The following is a 19065-nucleotide window of genomic DNA, read 5'->3' as shown; positions in this document are numbered from 1 at the left end:
GACCCTTAGCTTCCAAGAGAGGCTCCCACTTGAAGGAATACGCCAAGGAAGAGTGTGGGAGCAGGGACAGCCACTGGCAGCGGTATCCTGGCTTAGTGTATGGACTGTGGGGTCCTAACCCCTCTCATCTTCTGGGTTCCCTGTAAAACGAGGCAGACTGGACCAGACTATTCTAGAATTCCAAATTCCCAGTGCCCTGAAGTACATCTGTGTGTACTTGTACACACAGGACCCACTCAGAGGCCTTGTGCACACTACCTTCCACCCGCACATCCCAGCCCAGGAAGCCCTGCTGGGGGACAACAGGCCTACAGGGGACCAGCTCTCACCTCATGCTTTTCAACTCTCCAGCACAAGCAAATAAAAGAGATTTTAAATCCTCCCCCAGGATTTGACTTCCATAGGATCAGGAAAAAATTTAAATTTGTTAAAAGTCATATAATAGCCCTGGCCAGTTGGCTCAGCGGTAGAGCGTCGGCCTGGCGTGCGGGGGACCCGGGTTTGATTCCTGGCCAGGGCACAAAGGAGAAGCGCCCATTTGCTTCTCCACCCTCCTCCCCTCCTTCCTCTCTGTCTATCTCTTCCCCTCCCGCAGCCAAGGCTCCATTGGAGCAAAGATGGCCCGGGCGCTGGGGATGGCTCCTTGGCCTCTGCCCCAGGCGCTAGAGTGGCTCTGGTCGCGGCAGAGCGACACCCCGGAGGGGCAGAGCATCGCCCCCTGGTGGGCAGAGCATCGCCCCCGGTGGGCGTGCCGGGTGGATCCCGGTCGGGCGCATGCGGGAGTCTGTCTGACTGTCTCTCCCCGTTTCCAGCTTCAGAAAAATACAAAAAAAAAAAAAGACATATAATAAACACTCCCTCTCACCCCATCCATTTATTTACCCAGTCCCGTCCCACCCCCTCTCCAGGTAACCACTAGTGTGCCAAGAACCATGGATCCTCCCCTGCGAAAAGGTCATTTTTTCTTTCTTTTTTTTCTTTTTCTGAAGTTGGAAACAGGGAGGCAATCAGACAGACTCCCGCATGCACCCAACAGGGATCCACCCAGCACGCCCACCAGGGGGCAACGCTCTGCCGCAATCAGAGCCATTCTAGTGCCTGAGGCAGAGGCCATGGAGCCATCTCCAGCACCCGGGCAAACTTTGCTCCAATGGAGCCTCCGCTGCGGGAGGGGAAGAGAGAGACAGAGAGGAAGAAGAAGGGGAGGGGTGGTGAAGCAGATGGGCACTTCTCCTGTGTGCCCTGCCCGGGAATCGAACCCAGGACTCCCGCACGCCAGGCCGACACTCTACCACTGAGCCAACCAGCCAGGGCCTAAAAGGTCATTTTAATGCAATCTGCTTCAGACCCCTCAAAACAAAGTCTGAATTTCATTTTAAGAACTCCAGGAGAGACTGAACTGAGGATTGGGGCTGCCTGGCTCTAAGCAAGGAAATTAGCTTGCACTGTGGCTGTATGCAAAACGCCTACCAGAAGGAAGTTCCTTTATGTACGGAGGTGGAAAGATTTCAAAGATGTATTGCTAACAAAAAAAAGTCAAGGTGCAGAACTGTGTAAAATAGGCTGCCTCATGAAAAAAGGGAAAATAAAAATAATCTTTATTTGTAGCTGCTTGAAGCATGAAAGAAACTGATATACAAGAAAATGCTAAGTCCTATTAGACATGGGAGAGGAGAGGAACGGAGAAAGGACAGGGGATCAACAACTGGAGAAGCTTGGGGTACAACACAGCAGGAACGACGTACAAGTGTCCTGGCTCAAGACTGCAGAGTTTCTTTCCTGCACAGCTTCTCGGTGTCGTATGTGACTCTCAGAGGACAGCAGGCAGGCGGGTCTGTCCCCCGCCAAATTGTGATCGGTAACTGCATCAAAGACTGTGGGCTATCTTTTAGCTGTTTCTCCTTACAATATATGTTCTGGGTTTTTCAAAGAGTTAACAACAAAAGCAATCTAAAACACAATCGTGGCCAACTCTGAGTGTGTGCCAGCTCCCGCAGCCCCTGCTGACAAGGATTCTCCTGGAATTCTCTCAATGCCCCGTGAGGTAACTGTCAGGATTCCTCTCTGAGGTGGAAACTCAGGCGTCAGAGAGGTGATCACCTGACCAGGTCACACAGCTAGGAGGTGTGTGTGGGGAGGTGCTGAGATGTCAGAGCAGGCCTGTGCTCTTAAACAGAGTCTGATGCTACCTGCTCCCCTAAATTTCCTTTCAGTAGCTGATCCCCTATTTTGGACAAGCAGGCTGCTCCTAATTTTTCTCTATCTTGAACAACTTTGTGAGCACCCTTCTACAATCTCATTTAAGGCCAACTACAGGTATATGTTTACGGAATGAACATCAGTAAGATATACCTCTTTGTTACTTACTTCTTTATACTCTTCTGTATTGTTTGAATTGTTCTACTTGTGTAATGAACACATATTAGTAACAAATTTAGGGGGAAAACTAATATGCTGGCATGGAAGAGATGATCACTGTTCCCACTGAAACACCAGCCCATTCTTCCTGAGAAACAAAGCCCCTGTTCTTCAGCAGGATGCTCAGCTTCCCAAACTAAAGACCACACTTCCCAGACTCCCTTGCATCTGGTCATGACCATGTGGAACGTTCTAGCCAAAGGGGGACTGCTTTAAACAACAATGTCCTATAATCCCTTATACTTAACTAGGGGAGAAAGTGACCTCCTGACAACATGGCCTTGTCTCTTGGATCACTTCGCTAAATACCTCTCCAGAATAAAAAAGAAATACCCATTTTGCAGATGGGAAAACAAAGGCAGTCACCAGGTTTAGACAGTCAGTGATAGAGGCCAGTCCCAGCCTGACCACGCGATGGTGTAGTGGTTAGTGTTGGACTGGGACACAAAGAACCCAGGTTCTAAACTCCAAGGTCGCCAACTTGAACACAGGCTCATCTGGTTTGAGCATAGCTCACCAGCTTGAATCCAAGATTGCTGGCTTGAGCAAGGGGTCACCCGGTCTTCTGTAGCCCCCAGGTCAAGGCACATATGAGGAAGCAATCAATGAACGACTAAGGTGCCGCAACGTAGAACTGATGCTTCAAATCTCTTTCCTTTCCTGTCTGTCTGTTCCTATCTGTCCCTCTCTCTGTCTCTGTCTCACACACACACACACACAAAGAAGCCAGTCCCAGGCATATTCCTGCCACCCTCATCCAGTGTCTCCCCAGGGCCTTAGTCAGTGGCCAGGCTTTAGGAAGGCATACTCTGTGCTCCCACTGCCCAGGAATGGCCATATGAATCCACATGGAAGAGGATTGCCACCAATCTGCCTTGTGATGGCGCAGTGGATAAAGCATCGACCTGGAATGCTGAGATTGCCAGTTTGAAACCCCAGGCTTGCCTAGTCAAGGCACATATGAGAAGCAACTATTACGAGAGGATGCTTCCCACTCCCCCCCTTCTCTCTCTCTATCCTCTCTCTAGAATCAATAAATAAAATCTTAAAAAAGGCCTGACCTGTGGTGGCGAAGTGCATAAAGCGTTGACCTGGAAATGCTGAGGTCGCCGGTTCGAAACCCTGTGCTTGCCTGGTCAAGGCACATATAGGAGTTGATGCTTCCAGTTCCTCCCCCCTTCTCTCTCTCTGTCTCTCTCTCTCCCTCTCTCTCCTCTCTAAAAATGAATAAATAAAAATAAAAAAATATTTTAAAAAAATCTTAAAAAAAAAAGTATCACCACTAGTCAGTCACTAAAGTACAAAAGTACAACTGTAATGACTCCACTTAAATGAGGTGCCGAGACTTCCAGTCAAGATGGTGGGACATAGGTAAACCCAGTATTCGAATCCCACACCAGCTCCACACCAGGCCTCCCAGCCCAGGGTTCCAGTGCCAGTAAGACAAGTTCCCATAACTTCTGCCTGTAAAAAGCAGTGGGGTGCCCTGGCCGGTTGGCTCAGTGGTAGAGCGTCGGCCTGGTGTGCAGAAGTCCCGGGTTCGATTCCCGGCCAGGGCACATAGGAGAAGCGCCCATCTGCTTCTCCACCCCTCCCCCTCTCCTTCCTCTCTGTCTCTCTCTTCCCCTCCCGCAGCCAAGGCTCTATTGGAGCAAAGATGGCCCGGACACTGGGGATGGCTCCTTGGCCTCTGCCCCAGGCGCTAGAGTGGCTCTGGTCGCAACAGAGCAACGCCCCAGAGGGGCAGAGCGTCGCCCCCTGGTGGGCGTGCTGGGTGGATCCTGGTCGGGCGCTTGCGGGAGTCTGTCTGACTGTGTCTCCCCGTTTCCAGCTTCAGAAAAATACAAAAAAAAAAAAAAAAGCAGTGGGGCCTGAGGTTAAGGGAGACAGACTGCAGGAGTCTGAGGCAGCTCCTCTTAAAGGGCCCCAGCATGAACTAACTCAGAGGACTCAGTCCCTCTGAGCTCCAGTGCTGGGGCAGCAGCTTGAAAGGAATCAAGGACATAGAAGGAGGAACTGGACTGTCCAGCATTAAAGCAAAAACTGAGGGGGCAGCTTTCCATCAGACAAAAGTGCTGGCAGAGTCCACTGTTTCTTTTCTGAGATCCTATTCTCACAGAGCTGGAGGTGGGCACCATATCTGAGTTTCTATCAACCTGGCTCACACTGTTCATCCAGCCCAGGTGATTCCCTGAGACCCTACCCCACCCAACCTGGGCCCACCCAAGCCGTTTCCAGTGACTTTTCCATACAAATGCCTTTTTTTTTTTTTTTTTTTGTATTTTTCTGAAGCTAGAAACGGGGAGGCAGTCAGACAGACTCCCGCATGCGCCCAACCAGGATCCACCTGGCACGCCCACCAGGGGGCGATGCTCTGCCCATCTGGGGGGTTGCTCTGTTGTGACCAGAGCCACTCTAGCGCCTGGGGCAGAGGCCATAGAGCCATCCTCAGCGCCCGGGCCATCTTTTGCTCCAATGGAGCCTCGGCTGCGGGAGGGGAAGAGAGAGACAGAGAGGAAGGAGAGGGGAAAGGGTGGAGAAGCAGATGGGCGCCTCTCCTGTGTGCCCTGGCCGGGAATCGAACCCGGGACTTCTGCACACCAGGCCGATGCTCTACCACTGAGCCAACCAGCCAGGGCCACAAATGCCTATCTTGCCTCATGCTTTGGACTTTCCTAAAATCTCTCTCACAAGCAGTATCTGGCCTCTGCACACCTAGCACCTCCTGCTCAGTGGCCCCAGGCCTGGCACTAGTGGCAGTCGACCTTGGTTCATAGGTTGGCTTTTCCTAGGCACCTCCAAGCCCAGCACAAACAGCAGCCATCTGCACACTGCTCTGTAGCTCATGATGGGTGGGCCCAGGCAGGGCATGCAGTAGCCAACCTCATCCTCTGGGAGGCTCCAGAGCCAGCACACCAGGTGGACAGCTTCAGACCTTGCCAGATTACACCCCTACCACCTCCACGAGCAGCACACTCAAGGGGTGGACTTGGTGAGCTCCAAAGCCCCACTGAAGCAAGTCCTGCTCTGTAGGGTCAGCTCCCGCACAGCAGCTCCTTCACTGTAGATGCAGCCAGTCCTTGCAGCCAAGTGCCTTGGGAGTTAGTACCTCCCAGCAACACCAAGAGCAATCAGGGCTCAACTACAACAAGACAGTGCACACAGCCCACACAGGGGGCGCCTGGAGTGCCCTGCTCAGGTAAATGAGGAGGCTGTGCCCTTGGGCCCTACAGGACACCTACTACACAAAGCCACTCTACCAAATCTGGGAGACGCAGCTACTCTACTTAATACGTAGAAACAAACACAGGAAAGCAGCCAAAATGCAGAGACAAGTCTCAAATGAAAGAACAGGAGAAACTGCCAGAAAAAGAACTAAACGAAATGAAGGAAAGCAAACTATCAGATACAGAGTTCAAAACAATGGTTATAAGGAAGCTCAAGGAACTTAGCAAGGACAAAAAAACCATTAAAAAAAATGAACCAGTCAAAAATAAAGAATACACTAACTCAAATGAAGAATAATTTACAAGGAGTCAACAGTAGAGGAGATGAAGCTGAGAATCAAATCAGCGATTTGGAATATAAAGAAACAAAAAACACCCAATCGCAACATCAAAAAGAAAAAGAGGCCTGCCCTGTGGTGGCGCAGTGGATAACGCATCGACATGGAAATGCTGAGGTCACCGGTTCGAAACCCTGGCTTGCCTGGTCAAGGCACATATGGGAGTTGATGCTTCCAGCTCCTCCCCCCTTCTCTCTCTCTGTCTCTCTCTCTCTCCCTCTCTCTCTCCTCTCTAAAAATGAATAAAGAAAAAAAGAAAAAAAAAGATTAAAAAAAAAAAAAAGAAAGAAAAAGAGAATCCAAAAATATGAAGATAGTGTAAGGAGCTTCTGGGACAACTTCAAATATACCAACATTTGCACCATGGTGGTGCCAGAAGGAGAAGAGAGCAAGAAACTGAAAACCTATTTGATGCTTGACCTGTGGTGGCACAGTGGACAGAGTGTTGACCTCAAATGCTGAGGTTGCTGGTTTAAAACCCTGGACTTGCGCCTGACCAGGCAGTGGTGCAGTAGATAGAGCATCAGACTGTGATGCAAAGGACCCAGGTTCGAGACCCTGAGGTCACCAGTTTGAGCGCGGGCTCATCTGGTTTGAGCAAAGCTCACCAGCTTGGACTCAAGGTCGCTGGCTCAAGCAAGGGGTTACTCAGTCTGCTCATGGCCCATGGTCAAGGCACATATGAGAAAGCAATCAATGAACAACTAAGGTGTCGCAATGAAAAACTGATGATTGATGCTTCTCATCTCTCTCCATTCCTGTCTGTCTGTCCCTATCTATCCCTCTCTCTGTCTCTGTAAAAAAAAAAAAAAGCAAGCAAGCCCTGGACTTGCCTGGTCAAGGCACATATGACAAGCAATCAATTAACAACTAAAATGAAGCAAGTATGAGTTGATAATTCTCGCCCCTCTCCCAGCTCTCTGTAAAATTAATAAATAAAATCTTTTAAAAAAGAGCTATTTGAAAAAATAATGACAGAAAACTTCCCTAATCTGGTGAGGGAAATAGACATACAAGTTCAGGAAGCACAGAGAGTCCGAAACAGGATGAACTCAAAAAGGCCCACACCAAGACATACCATAATTAAAATGCAAAAGGTTAAAGACAAAGAGAGAATCTTAAAAGCAGCAAGAGAAAAGCAGTTAGTTACCTGCAAGGGAGCTCCCATAAGACTGTCAGCTGATTTCTCAAAAGAAACTTTGCAGGCCAGAAGGGAGTGGCAAGAAATATTCAAAGTGATAAAAGTAAGGACCTACAACCAAGATTATCCAGCAAAACTATCATTTAGAATCTAAGGACATATAAAGAGCTTCCCAGACAAGAGAAAGCTAAAGGAGTTCACCATGCGAGGGCATGAGTTTTAAAAAATACTAGGCCTGACCTGTGGTGGCGCAGTGGATCAAGCGTCAACCTGGAAACACTGAGGTCACCAATTCGAAACCCTGGTGCTGCCTGGTCAAGGCACATATGGGAGTTGTTTCCTGCTCCTCCCCCCTTCTCTCTCTCTCTCTGTCTCGCTCTCTCTCTCCTCTCTAAAATAAATAAATAAATAATATTTTTAAAAATAAGATAAATGAAGTACCAAAAGCAATCAAATTCATAGACAGCCCTGGCCAGGTAGCTCAGCTGGTTAAAGCATCATCCTGATATGCCAAGGTTGCAGGTACAATCCCCAGGCAGGTCACATACAAGAATCGACCAATGAATGCATAAAAAAGTAGAACAAATCAATGTTTATTTTCTTTCTCTCTCCCTTCCTCTCTCTCTATAATCTATTTTTAAAAATTCATAGAGGGAGAAAGTAGAAAAGTGGGTGACAAGTGTTGACAGGAGGGGAAACGAGGAGTCGGTGTTTAATGGGGACAGAGTTTCAGTCTGGGAAGAGGAAAAAGTTGTGGAAATGGACACTGGTGGTGGCTGCAAAACAATGTCAATATACTTAAGGCCACTGAATGCTACATTTAAAAGTAGTTAAAATGGGGCCCTGGCCGGTTCGCTCAGTGGTAGAGCGTCGGCCTAGCGTGCAGGAGTCCCGGGTTAGATTCCCGGCCAGGGCACACAGGAGAAGCGCCCATTTGCTTCTCCACCCCTCCCCCTCTCCTTCCTCTCTGTCTCTCTCTTCCCCTCCCGCAGCAGAGGCTCCATTGGAGCAAAGTTGGCCCAGGCACTGAAGATGGCTCTATGGCCTCTGCCTCAGGTGCTAGAGTGGCTCTGGTTGCAACAGAGCATCGCCCCCTGGTGGGCATGCCGGGTGGATCCCAGTCGGGCGCATGCAGGAGTCTGTCTGCCTCCCCGTTTCCAACTTCAGAAAAATAGAGAAAAAAAAAAAGTAGTTAAAATGGTAAATTTTATGTAATGTATATGTTGTGTCTGAATTGTACCCCACCCAATTCATATGTGAAGTCCTAAACCTCAGCAACTCAGTGACTGTACTTGGAGACAGGGTCGGTAAGGAGGTAATTCAAGTTAAGTAAGCTCATTAGGGTGGGTCCTAATTCAATGGGACTGGTGTCCTTATAAGAAGAGACTAGGACACAGGCACACACAGGGAAAGACCATGTGAACACAAGGAAGGCAGCCACCTACAAGCCAAGGAGAAGCCTCACGAGAAACCAGACATGTGAACATCTTGATCTCGGACTTCTAGCCTCCAGAACTGTGAAAAATTAATTTCTATTGTTTGTGCTATCTGCTACAGCGGCCTAGAATTTTTTTAATGTGGTGAAATATACCACATTATCAATATTCTAGGCCCTGGCTGGATAGCTTGGTTGGGTAAAGCATAATCTTGAAGCAGAGAGGTTACTGGTCCAATCCCCAGTCAGGACACATACAGGAACAGATTGATGTTCCTGTCTCTGTCTCTTTCCTTTCCTCTTGCTAAAAATCAATAAATAAACGTTTAAAATTTAAAAATTCTATGGTGCCTAACCTGTGGTGGCACAGTAGATAAAGCATCAATCTGGAATGCTAAAGTTGCTGGTTCAAAACTCCAGGCTTGCCTGGTCAAAGCATGTAAGAGCGGTAAGTGCCTGACCTGTGGTGGCGCAGTGGATAAAATGTTGACCTGGAACGCTGAGGTCACCGGTTCGAAACCCTGGGCTTGCCTGGTCAAGGCACATATGGGAGTTGATGCTTCCTGCTCCTCCCCCCTTCCTTCTCTCTCTCTCTTCCCTCTCTAAAATGAGTAAATAAAAAAAAATTTTTTTTAATAAATATTTTTTAAAAAAGAGAAGCAACTACTATGACTTGATACTTCCCACTTCTCCCCTTTCTCTCTCTCTAAAATCAATAAAATCTTTTTAAAAAATCCTCAAAGATTTTTTTCCTTTCTTCAAGTTTTTCTTATTTCAATTCTTTTCAGTGAACAAAACCAAAGAGGCATTTGCTCACCTGAAGAGCACACCTTTGATGACCTGCCAGGCGTTGGGTGCTGGCTGGGGTGGGGGGTTCTGGGGCTGGGTCTCCGCTGGCAGGTCCCTCCCGATGCTGCCATTGCTGGTCACCTGCAGAAGACAGAGACTAGAGTAAGTAAGGAGAGAGACAACCTGAGGCACCAGTTGGCTATTAGGCACCTTTGTGTGCCAAAGCCCAGCACAGAGCTAAGCACCATCGTGGTACTAGGTCCAGCCTAGGAGTCAGGGAGGGCTTCTTGGAAGAGGGGACATCAGAGCTGAGACCTAAAATACAACAAGTGGCCCTTGGCCAGTTAGCTCAGTTGGTTAACAGTGTCATTCCAAAAGAACATGGTTGCAGGTTCAATCCTCAGTCAGGGCACACATGGGAAGAAACCAAAAAATGCAAGACTAAGCGGAACAAATGCTTCCCTTCCCCTTCTCTCCCCTACCCTCTCTCTCCCTTCCCTTTAAAAAAATCAATAAAATTAAGCCTTGGCTGGATAGCTCAGTTGGTTAGGGCATTGCCCTGGAACAAGGAGGTTGAGTTTGATTCTGTGGTCAGGGTACAGCTCCTGTCTCTCTCAAAAAATAAATAAAATAAAATAAATATTTTTTGGCCAGTGCAGAGGAGAAAATGAGGGAAGCAAGTGGTGAGAGACACAGTCTGACTCTGAGGACTGTCCACTGCTTCCTGGGGCCAGGGCCAGAGCCCAGAAGCAAAGATGCAAGGAGGTGACTATAGGGGACAATGCAGAAGGAGTCACATAGCAGGTACAAGGTATGGGTTTACACGAATGGTCCTTGCCAGGCAAACAGTTTCTGAGGCCGGCTCTGTGGCCAGCCCTGTGCAGGGCCCATCCCTTCAGTAGTTCCTGAAAGTGCAGGTGAGACAGACAAAGAAAACGCAAACAGCACGAGCCACACTGCTGTGAGCCACAATGAAGGGGCGTGCAATAACCACAGCACACACCACCCTGTGGCCTAGAACTGCGAACATCTCCACGCGAGTGAGTGGATGCTTGTAACGGCTAAGCCACCTGTCTGCACCACCAGGAAGGAAGACGGCAGCAGCATGACAAGGCGTGGGCGGGCCACTGAGTCAGGCAGGGCTTCCCAAAGGAAGACTCTTCACTCGGAAACAGGGACTCAGAGTAGAGGCTTTCATGTTAGGTTTGGAAGGGCCCAAGATGGAAAAATTCTTACTAACCTTCTCCTTGTACCTGCTGACTCCCTGGTCCTGTCCTCTTCCTTCCTCCCAGCTGTCACCCCACCCCTCAGCCTTCAAGAGGTAGGACCAGGACTGTCATGGTCACCATCAGGTGGAAGCATCAGACAGCCCAGGGATGGTAGAGTTTGATAAATACCTGTGGAATCCACAAATTCTGACGGAAGAACTTGCCCCCAGCACCTAGGCCACTCAAATTCCCCCCTCCAGGGACTCCACTGTGCAGCCTCCCCAGAACAGCCCGGAACCCACTCTGCAATGTCTTCTTCTGCTGGCCTCAAAAGCCCCAGGGAGCAGGGACAGAGGCCATGGCCAGATGGGGCTGCCAGGGAGCTGAGGTCAGTGTCTGTTAAACATGTCACTGTCACTTCCTGTAACCTTTACTAGCAAGTGCTTTTCCCTATCATCTCCCAAAGGGCAGGAGAGCACCACGGTGAAAGGTGGGAACTGTGTCAGACTGACCTAGGCTGCAAGCCTTCTTCCCCCATTCCCAGCTATGAGATCTTGGGTACACCACTTCCCCTCTGAGCCTTCCCCTCTCTAAGCCAAGGGCCAGATTGTGAATATACAGGTACCTTTTGTTAAGAAAAGCTTTCCTAGCCCTGGCCACATAGCTCAGTAGGTTAGAGGATCATCCCAACATGCCAATGTTGCAGGTTTGTTTGTTTGTTTTTGACAAAGACAGAGTCAGAGAGAGGGACAGACAGACAGGAAGGGAGAGAAATGAGAAGCATCAACTCTTCATTGTGGCATCTTAGTTGTTCGTTAACTGCTTCCTCATATGTGCCTTGATTGAGGGGCTACAGCAGAGCGAGTGACCCCTTGCTCAAGCCAGCAACCTGGAACTCAAGCTGTGAGCCCACACTCAAGCCAGATGAGCCCGCGCTCAAGCTGGCAACTTCGGGGTTCGAACCTGGGTCCTCTGCATCCCAGTCTGGCTCTCAGTCCACTGCGCCACCGCCTGGTCAGGTAAAGTTAGCTATGATCCCTGGTCAGGCCATATACAAGAAGCAGCCAGTGAATGCATAAATGAATGGAACAACAAATCAATTAAAAATTAAAATTAAAAAACAACTTCCTGATCATCCACTCTGTGCCAGGTCCTGTGCTAGGCAGCGGGACCAGTGGTATTCACACAGCTGTGGGCCCTGCCCTCCTCTGCAGAACTTGGGATCTAGAGGGAAACACACCTACAGAACCGTGAGGATAATTAAAAATGGTAAACAGGGTCCTGGCCAGTTGGCTCAGTGGTAGAGCGTCGGCCTGGCGTGTGGAAGTCCCGGGTTCGATTCCCGGCCAGGGCACACAGGAGAAGCGCCCATTTGCTTCTCCACCCCTCCCCCTCTCCTTCCTCTCTGTCTCTCTCTTCCCCTCCTGCAGCCGAGGCTCCATTGGAGCATAGATGGCCCGGGCGCTGGGGAGGGCTCCTTGGCCTCTGCCCCAGGCGCTAGAGTGGCTCTGGTCGCGGCAGAGCGACACCCCGGAGGGGCAGAGCATCGCCCCCTGGTGGGCAGAGCGTCGCCCCCTGGTGGGCGTGCCGGGTGGATCCCGGTTGGGCGTATGCGGGAGTCTGTCTGACTGTCTCTCCCGGTTTCTAGCTTCAGAAAAATACAAAAAAAAAAAAAAAAAAAGGTAAACAGGAGAAGTGCTCAAGGAGAAATAAGCAGAAGGAGATGACAATAACCTTTGAACTAGGGGGGTCAGCAAGGCCTTCCTGAGTTACTATGACACTTGGGTGAAGGGTGTGCTAGGGAGAGGGAAAGGTTCAGGGGGGAGCGGGTCAGGGGGCAGGTGAGAGGACATAGGCACAGGGACCTCTTCATTCAGGGCTAGCCTTGTTCCTGGGGGGCCAAGTAAGGGTTTCTAGCAGGTCTGTGCTGATTTTGGCTAAAGAAATGGAAGGTTGAGGCCAGGACAGGACTTGAACCCACATCTGGCTAGCTCCAAGCTCTGATCTCTTATCCGCAATAGTGAACAAATTTGGCTGAAAACCTTCCCATGGAAATGTAAATAAAAACCACAGAGATGTCACTTCACTAGGAGGGGCAGTCACAAATGCAGTGAGGGTGTGGAGAAATAGAAACAGTTGTACACTGCTGGTGGGAAAATGGAGCCGCTGCCTGGAAAAACATGGTCGATGTTACAAAGCAAGATGTGCACCTGCCATACAAGCCAGTAATCCCATCCCTGGGTCTCTCCCCAAGAGGAATGAGAATGTACGTCCACGCTAAATCTTATATATAGATATCCATAGCAGCATTATTCATAATAGCTAGAAATAACACAAATGTCCTTCAATGAATGAAGCAATAAACTGTGACATATCTATACAATGGAATACTACTCAGCAATAAAAAGGAACACTGGCCTGACCAAGCGGTGGCGCAGTGGATAGAGCGTCAAACTGGGATGTGGAGGACCCAGGTTCGAGACCCCAAGGTCGCCAGCTTGAGCACAGGCTCATCTGGTTTGAGCAAAGCTCACCAGCTTGGATCCAAGGTCGCTGGCTCAAGCAAGGGGTTACTTGGTCTGCTGAAGGCCCGAAGTCAAGGCACATATGAGAAAGCAAACAATGAACAACTAAGGTGTGACAACGAAACTGATGATTGATGCTTCTCATCTCTCTCTGTTCCTGTCTGTCTGTCCCTATCTATCCCTCTCTCTGACTCTCTCTCTGTCCCTGTAAAAAAAAAAAAAAAAGAACACTGCTAGGGGCAGAAAATGACCACCAAAGGAACACGGGTGCTCACTTCAGCAGCACATATACTAAAAATGGAAACAATACAGAAAAGAGTAGCATGGCCCCTGTGCAAGGATGACATGGAAATTCATGAAGTGGACCATATTTTTAAAAAAAGAAACACACCTGACCAGGAGGTGGCACAGTGGATAAAGCGTTGGACTGGGATGCAGAGGACCCAGGTTTGAGACCCCGAGATTGCAAGCTTGAGCGTGAACTCATCTGATTTGAGCAAGGCTCACCAGCTTGAGCCCAAGGTTTCTGGCTCTAGCAAGGGGTTACTCGGTCTGCTGAAGGCCCACGGTCAAGGCACATATGAGAAAGTAAGCAATGAACAACTAAGGTGACGGACGCAATGAAAAACTAATGATTGATGCTTCTCATCTCTCTGTTCCTGTCTGTCTGTCCCTACCTATTCCTCTCTCTGACTCTTGTCTCTGTAAAAAAATAAATAAAAAATAAAAGAGGCCCTGGCCGGTTGGCTCAGTGGTAGAGCGTCGGCCTGGCGTGCAGGAGTCCCAGGTTCGATCCCTGACCAGGGCACACAGGAGGGGCGCCCATCTGCTTCTACACTCTTCCCCTTCCCCCTCTCCCTCTCCTTCCTCTCTGTCTCTCTCTTCCCCTACTGCAACTGAGGCTCCATTGGAGCAAAGTTGGCCTGGGCACTGAGGATTTTTCTGTGGCCTCTGCCTCAGGCGCTAGAATGGTTCTGGTTGCAACAGAGCATTGCCCCCTGGTGGGCATGCTAGGTGGATCCCGGTCGGGCGCATGCGGGAGTCTAACTGCCTCTCTGTTTCCAACTTCAGAAAAATACAAAAAAATAAAATAAAGTGAAACACAAGAATCTTTTTTTTTCTTTTTTTGTGGGAGAGACATAGAGTCAGAGAGAGGGACAGATAGGGACAGTCAGACAGGAAAGGAGAGAGATGAGAAACATCAATTCTTCATTGCAGTTCCTTAGTTGTTCATTGATTACTTTCTCTATGTGCCTTGACTGGGGGGCTACAGCAGACCGAGTGACCCCTTGCTCGAGCCAGCGACCTTGGGCTCAAGCTGGTGAGCCTTGCTCAAATCAGATGAGCTCACGCTCAAGCTGGCGACCTCGGGGTCTCAAACCTGGGTCCTCCACATCCCAGTCCCACGCTCTATCTGCTGTGCCTGGTCAGGCACAAGACTGTTTTGAGGGGGTCCAAGTGTTCTCAGACAAGACTGTCATGATGCTTGTACCACACAACTGCATAAACGTACTAAGAGCCACTGAAGTTTATACTGACAACAGGTGAACTTTACAGTATCTAAGTTATACCTCAATAAAAAGGTAACTCGGCCCTGGCCGGTTGGCTCAGCGGTAGAGCGTTGGCCTGGCGTGAGGGGGACCCGGGTTCGATTCCCGGCCAGGGCACATAGGAGAGGCGCCCATTTGCTTCTCCACCCCCTCTCCTTCCTCTCTGTCTCTCTCTTCCCCTCCCGCAGCCAAGGCTCCATTGGAGCAAAGATGGCCCGGGCGCTGGGGATGGCTCCTTGGCCTCTGCCCCAGGCGCTAGAGTGGCTCTGGTCGCGGCAGAGCGACACCCCCTGGTGGGCAGAGCGTCGCCCCTGGTGGGCGTGCCGGGTGGATCCCGGTCGGGCGCATGCGGGAGTCTGTCTGACTGTCTCTCCCCGTTTCCAGCTTCAGAAAAATACAAAAAAAAAAAAAAAGGTAACTCGTGGCCTGACCTGGGTAGAGTGTCAACCTGGAATGCTGAGGTAGCCGGTTTGAAACCCTGGGCTTTCCTGGTCAAGCCTTATACAAGAAGCAATCAATGAATAACTAGAGTGAAGCAACTATGAGTTGATGCTTCTTCCTCTTCTCTCTCTAAATCAATAAAATGTTTTTTTAGGCCTGACCTGTGGTGGCGCAGTGGATAAAGCGTCAACCTAGAAATGCTGAGGTCGCTGGTTCAAAACCCTGGGCTTGCCCGGTCAAGGCACATATGGGAGTTGATGCTTCCAGCTCCTCCCCCGTTCTCTCTCTCTATCTCTCTCTCCTCTCTAAAATGAATAAAAAAAAAAAAAAAAAAATTAAAGTAGGGAAGTAACTTTACTTTATAAAATGTATAAAGCAGAGTTACAGCAAGTAAAAGCATATAATAATAATTACTTACCAAGTACTTTATGTCGGATTTTCACTAAGTTTGGCAGAATAAATCTTTATTTTTTTTTATTTTTTTTTTATTTTTCTGAAGCTGGAAACGGGGAGAGACAGTCCGACAGACTCCCACATGCGCCCGACCGGGATCCACCCGGCACGCCCACCAGGGGTGACACTCTGCCCACCAGGGGGTGATGCTCTGCCCCTCCGGGGGGTCGCCCTGCCGCGACCAGAGCCACTCTAGCGCCTGGGGCAGAGGCCAAGGAGCCATCCCCAGCGCCCGGGCCATCTTTGCTCCAATGGAGCCTTGGCTGCGGGAGGGGAAGAGAGAGACAGAGAGGAAGGAGGGGGGGTGGGGGGTGGAGAAGCAAATGGGCGCCTCCCCTATGCGCCCTGGCCGGGAATCGAACCCGGGTCCCCTGCACACCAGGCCGATGCTCTACCGCTGAGCCAATGGGCCAGGGCCAGAATAAATCTTTATAAAACAACTTACTACAGTTATATCTATCTTTTTTTTTAAATTTTTTTTAAAATTTTTATTCATTTTAGAGAGGAGAGAGAAAGGGAGAGAGACAGATAGAGAGGGAGAGAGAGAGGAGAGAGAAGGTGGGGAGGAGCTGGAAGCATCAACTCCCATATGTGCCTTGACCAGGCAAGCCCAGGGTTTTGAACCAGTGACCTCAGCATTTCCAGGTCGACGCTTTATCCACTGCACCACCACAGGTCAGGCATATATCTATCTTTTTATTTATACTTTGGTTGCTCCGCTACCACCCACCATGAAAGCTGGAACGCCCACTAGTGGGCGGTAGGGACCAGGTTGATTATCACTGGGTTAGAGTGTCATCCCTTTATTTAATTTATTTATTTATTTTACAGAGACAGAGAGAGTCAGAGAGAGGGATAGGTAGGGATAGACTGACAGGAACGAATATAGATGAGAAGCATCAATCATCAGTTTTTCGTTGTGGCACTTCAGTTGTTCATTGATTGCTTTCTCATATGTGCCTTGACCACGGGCCTTCAGCAGACCAAGTAACCCCTTGCTCGAGCCAGCAACCTCAGGTCCAAGCTGGTGAGCTTTTTGCTCAAACCAGATGAGCCTGCGCTCAAGCTGGAGATCTCGGGATCTCAAACCTGGGTCCTCTGCATCCTAGTCTGACGCTCTATCCACTGCTCCACCACCTGGTCAGGCAAGAGTGTCATCCTTTTATAAAAAGGTTGTGGGTTCAATCCCAGGTCAGGGCCCATAAGGAACAGATCAATGTTTCTGTCTCTGTCTCTCCCTTTCTCTCTCTCTAAAATCAGTAAGTATAAATAAAAAAGCTAACTCCTGGTGGCTCCCACTTCCCGTGGAATGAAGGCAAAGTCCTCACAAGGTCCTCAAGGGCCTGGTCTGGCTCCTTCCCCACCCCTCTGCTCTCACCCATCTCCCCTCACTCACTAGCTCCTGCCACCCAGCTCCTCACTGTTCCTTCTGCGCTTCAGGCACCTCCTGCCTCAGGGCCTCTGCCCTGGTTGTTCCCTTTACCTGGAAGGCTTTCCCCCATGTATCTGCAGGCTTCCCTTCCTCATCTCCTTCAAGTCTCTGTTCAAATGTCATCTCCTCAGAGAGGCCTTCCCAGACTACACTGTGTAAGTCGCAACCTCCTCACTTCCCATCCCCCTCCCAGCTTTATTTCTGTCCATGGCACTTATTACCATCCAACCCACTACAGATTTTCTTATTTATCTTATTCACTGTTTGTCCTTGTCCCTCCATCCCCATCCTGAAGTCCACAAATGGAACATGAGCTCCAAGAGGGCAGGGCCTCTGTTGTGTTCACAGCTGTGTCTCCAGCATTAGCACAGGGCCCAGCCTGTAGAGGGGACAAAATACACATTAACTGAAGGAATGAAAAGTGGATCTGTGGGCCCTGTGCCTCAGCCACCAGCTGAAGGAGCAGACTGGCTGGAGCAGGAGACTGCCGAGGACTGTGTAGACCCCACAGGACAGAGGAAGGTGGTGGTGGCTGTGGACACAGTAGTGATTAAGACACAGTTTCTGCTTTTGGACCCACACATTCAGTCTCATACACAATCCCCAGAAACACCCACTAAGGGGCCCAGGACGCAGCTGAGACCATGAGGCCGGGCCAGGGCTGGGAGGACAGGCTTTCCAGCATGTCCTCACATAGCGCTTGGATCCACCATGGAGATTCCACCTTAGCCTACCCTCTGCCTCAAGATCCATTCATTCCACAAACACTGAGCACCTGCCCTGTGCCGCCAGGTCCTCAGTGAGGTGGTGCTGGCGACTCAGTAATGACCAAGACAGTCCCAGTTCTGCCCTTCAGGGGCTCCCAGTTCAATGGAGGACACAGATGCACAGTAACAACCTAGTGTGGGTAGGGCTTAGGACAAGGTAGACCCGAAGACTGTGGGCGCCCCAACCTAGTCTGAGAGAGTCAGAGAGGACTTTCTAGGGGAGAGAACATCTGAAATGTACAGGACTGGTAAGGATCAACCAGCTAAAGAAGGGAGAAACATGTGCACAGGCTCTGAGGCAGAGATAGTGAGACATGCTCCTAGAAATACACACTTCAGAGTGGCTTACACCCTCTCATCCAGTGGATCTCAAGCAGGGGCAACCCCCCCCCCCTCCACAGGGGACATTTAGCAATGTCTGAAGACATTCTTGATTGTCACAACTGGGGAGGGGTGTGTGTGCTACTGACATCTGGTATGTAGAGGATGCTGCTAAATTTCCTACAATGCAAAGAACAGCCCTAGCCAGTGAAGATTTATCCAACCCAAAATGCCAACAAGTGCTAAGTTGTAAAATCCTAGTGTAGTCTGATGGAAGTCAGATCATGCAAGGCCTTAATCTGCTAAAGAATTTGTACTTGATCCTGAAAGCAAAGGAATAAGTCTTGAAAGGATTTATGCAGAAATGAACAAGAGAGGACTGGGGTGTGAGGAGGTCTCCAGAAGTTCAAGGAAACCTGACCAACCCCCACCCAGTAATCAACAGAAGACTTTTCAGCAAACCGAGAAGCTCCCCAGGGCAGGAACTGAGTCTTCATTCCACTGCTCAGTAAACATTTCCTGAGGCCACCCAGAGCAAGGCCCTGGTTGAAGATGCTAAACCAGATATGTTGGGCTCTATCAGGTAAATCTCATCCTGGTGTTCTCCCAAGAGATACTACTTTTTTTAACAGGTGATATTATTTGCCCCTCGTCTTGGCTCCCTCAGTCCCTCACAGAGACTTTTGTCCCCAGCCTAGTCATTCAGAATTATAATTCTTTAGATGTCAGTCTTCTCTTCCACTCCACTGATGGCAGGAACACGGCTGTAGTCATCTTTGTGACCCATCACATGGCTGGCCCTCCTTGTCTAACCCCTCCATTTACCACTGCAGAAATAAGGGCCCAGAGAGGAAAAGGAACTAGCACAAGGTCACAGAGAGAGAAAGCTTCATTCTCTCCTCCCAACCTGAGCTCCTCTCCTCTTTGCTGCCTCCCACATGTCAGTGACATCCAAGTGGGTGGGTCGACAACTCCTGGCTGTCACTCCACCAATTCCCTAAATGCCTTAAGGGTGGCTGG

At 49.7% G+C, this 19065-nt stretch overlaps 1 protein-coding gene and 1 non-coding gene across 2 annotated transcripts in view; one reads left to right on the top strand and one right to left on the bottom strand.

The window, feature by feature from the left end:
* Positions 1-19065, bottom strand: part of CLPTM1 (CLPTM1 regulator of GABA type A receptor forward trafficking) — a 48083-nt gene that overhangs the window by 28209 nt on the left and 809 nt on the right. The window contains exon 2 of the mRNA XM_066373670.1: positions 9377-9489. Coding sequence (XP_066229767.1) covers positions 9377-9489 — 113 coding nt within the window. The remainder of the gene's footprint in view (positions 1-9376; positions 9490-19065) is intronic.
* On the top strand, positions 13349-13456 carry LOC136401934 (U6 spliceosomal RNA). The gene has a single exon (XR_010750857.1). It is a non-coding gene; the product is annotated as a U6 spliceosomal RNA (small nuclear RNA).

Source organism: Saccopteryx leptura, chromosome 3 (assembly GCF_036850995.1).
Source record: "Saccopteryx leptura isolate mSacLep1 chromosome 3, mSacLep1_pri_phased_curated, whole genome shotgun sequence".
NCBI lineage: Eukaryota > Metazoa > Chordata > Mammalia > Chiroptera > Emballonuridae > Saccopteryx > Saccopteryx leptura.
The sequence above is the reverse complement of the archived record's forward strand: the minus strand, read 5'-3'. Positions and strand labels throughout refer to the sequence as shown.